General features: G+C 43.3%; 1 protein-coding gene across 3 annotated transcripts in view; it reads left to right on the forward strand.

The window, feature by feature from the left end:
* LOC119580409 (mediator of RNA polymerase II transcription subunit 26-like) overlaps positions 1 to 2962 on the forward strand; it is a 68750-nt gene that overhangs the window by 575 nt on the left and 65213 nt on the right. Inside the window, exon 1 of one of the 3 annotated variants that reach the window (XM_037928541.1) lies at positions 85 to 495. The exons of 1 other annotated variant lie outside the window; for it this stretch is intronic. In XM_037928541.1, the coding sequence (XP_037784469.1) occupies positions 100 to 495 (396 nt within the window). In that variant the 5' untranslated portion in view covers positions 85 to 99. Of the gene's footprint in view, positions 1 to 84; positions 496 to 854; positions 1083 to 2962 lie in introns of those variants that run through there. One more of the 3 variants, XM_037928542.1, reaches the window with a different exon arrangement.

Below are 2962 nucleotides of genomic sequence, written 5' to 3' on the forward strand. Positions count from 1 at the left end.
CGGTGCGACGGCCGCTCGACGCGACTCTCCCGAGCCGCCGCAGCGCGCATGCGCCCCGCCGCCGCCGGCCGTCCCCGCCACGCACGCGGCTCGCCCAACATGGCCTGCCCGGCCCTTTTGCCCGGCCACTCGGCCCTCGAGCTGCAGCCGAGGCCGAGCTGGGCCCGGCGCCCTGCTGCTGGGCGAGGGGCACGGCCAGCAGCCCCGGCGGGAGGCGAGGGCGAGCAGCGACAGGCGCTGCGGGCGCGTTGCGGGCGCGTTGCGGGGGCGGCCGCGGCTGGCGGTGTGGGAGTGCGGTCGGAGACTCGCTCGGCCATGGCCGCGGCGGGCTCTCCGGCCGCCATGAACGGCCTTTCGCGAATTCCGCTCCTGCGGCCCCGTCCGTGCCCTCCGCGCCCCGAATCCCGCCGCTTCCTCCTCTGCCTGGGCTCGCGCGCGCGCCCGCGGGGGATTCGGGGGCGGAGGCACTGGTCGCGGCGGCCTGCATTAAATTACGTAATATAGCTCTTTGTATTCCAAACAACTGATCCAATTCATTCCTGACTGCAGGGGAAAGGGAGGGACTGGAGGGCGCCCTCCGCCGTTCCGAGGGCCACGTTGACACGGGCGAAGGGAGACGGAAAAAGGTCGGGCGAAACATACTTTTCCGCGTGAAGGTCGTTTGCCCACAGCCTTGCTTTATTAATGAGGATAATAACATGGGTGACCTTAACTGGGGATTCGAGACGAGAAAGTGCAGTCGCCGCCCCGGGCTTATCTGTTTTTCATCGCAGGCACTGAGGCAGGACATAATTTCCAGGAACGGGGAACCCCAATTAAAATTAGAAACCTTTTCCCTTGGCGTGTCTGTGCCACAGCGCGTTCCTGCCCCGTCCGACGCACAAGGCCCGGATTCCGATCGGCCAAACCCTAACGCACCTCATATGGCGTAATGTGCACCAGTGGCCCCCTCCCTCCCCGAGAAAATGCTGCTTTATTCCTTGGCGAAAACGTGTTCATGGCCAGACGAGCATCGGGTGTGGATATTTCCGGCATGGCCATGCACGTCAGGCCAGCGTCATGAGGCCCAAGTGAAACTGGTGGTAGCTTTTCCTTCAGCTCAGTTCCGTGTTTGTGGCCAGGGACCTCGTTTGGTACCTTATTTTAAAGGGAGTTAAGTTTAAGAAAATGGATTTGAGGAGTATTGGTATTTATTTTTTTTTAAAATTAGTCAGTGTTATGAATAGAGGTTCTGGATTGGAAATTATGCGCATGGCCAGTGCTTGTTTGTGTGTTAAAAGGGATTAGTTAGTTGGAAATGGAATGGACATATGATGGGCACAATTCGCAGTAATTTTGATGCGTACTTTTTAAATGGACACGTTTTCTTCATGTTCCCGTCTTTTATTTCGGTTGATTGAGTACGTGCGATTTGATTCAGCGAACACTTTTTGCTAATTTTTTTTTTTTATTTTTTTTTAATATATCTAATTTTTCCTTGTTTATTTTAATTCCTTTTCGTGTGTTAGAAGCCCATATGCAGCCCCAGCGACACTATTGACCTATTGATTAGTCCTCTCCCCTGTAGTATGTCTGGCCTTTTTCATTACATGACACAATTAATTGATTGATTTCCTTTATATGCTTAAGTATGTCCAGTAATGATTTTGTTAGTTCCCCCCCCCCCCTCCCTCCTTCGAAAGGATGCGAAGTACTTAATATAGAGGCATATGGTTTTAAAATTGCCTATCTGGATAGAGAAAAAAAATTATAATCCATATATGTCTATAGAGAAGATCATGTGATTATTTTTAAACTATATTATTTCCTTTTTTCTTTCCTTTACTTAAAATTTCATATACTGTTGTAGTTTCCCCATTTCATTCGAAGACTCCCTCGCAAGCCATTTCTTTATCAATGTAGTTCAATATCTATATGGTATGATTTAATTTATTATACGACTATTGTAAATCTTGAATGTAAATAATCGTTGTGGAAATGTTTTGCATATTTAAAGTTATCGAGTCCCAGAATACATTTAAATGTCAAGTTCCCGCAGTTGTATGTTTAGAAAAAAAAGCTCTTGGATATTCATTCTTGGTGATTTTTATTCATCTCCTATGTCTTGTTTTGAATTTGAGAATAAAAAGTTTTCGGATGCTCTGAATATGAAAAGGCCGTTTGATTTGTTTTTCCATTTTTATTCAATATAATTTTTTTTTTTTTTTTCCTTTTTGTACATAAAGATATGTATACTTTTAGATCGTCAATTTATTTATATATTTTGGTGCTGAATAGACTTTATATTTCTCTACATATGTATTTATATGTATATGCATTTCAGTTTATATTTGTATAAGTTTGTATGTATACATATTTATATATATGTATATATAGAGACAGATAAATAAATGTAGATATATTAACCAGTATGTATGTGCAAATTGTGTGTGTGTGTCTGTCTATAGGTTTGTGTGCACATGCTGAATGCCTGTTTGTTTGTATGATGCATATAAATTTTTTGTCTGATAATCTATTTTATTTTTTTATACTAAAAAAAGAAAATAATAATAAATAAATAAATAGAAATAAGCTATTTCCATTTCAAGATGTGCTTTAATATGCCAATGGCTATACTGGCACCACTTAGAAATATAATAAGTTTCCTGCAGATGTGAAGATGGCTATTTTCAGATATTAATTACCTTCTGATAGTAAATGCAAGCTAGATAATCAGCAAACAAGAAGGAATTACCTATAATTAAAATGTTATAGTGATAGGTTATTTATTTTTTCAATCTGTCAGGGATCCTGTGTCTGTAGTCTTGTATGTATAAGTTTGGCAGAGAATGTTTGTCTGTGTAAAACATGTAGGCATTTCTTGCCCGATTACCCAGTTTAAAGCGGGGAAATACTGAGTTTCCCTTTTTTTTGGTTTTATTGGGTAAATTTGCGTGTACATCTGATTTTTTTTGGATGACCA

The sequence above is a fragment of the Penaeus monodon genome, chromosome 13 (assembly GCF_015228065.2).
Source record: "Penaeus monodon isolate SGIC_2016 chromosome 13, NSTDA_Pmon_1, whole genome shotgun sequence".
Lineage (NCBI taxonomy): Eukaryota > Metazoa > Arthropoda > Malacostraca > Decapoda > Penaeidae > Penaeus > Penaeus monodon.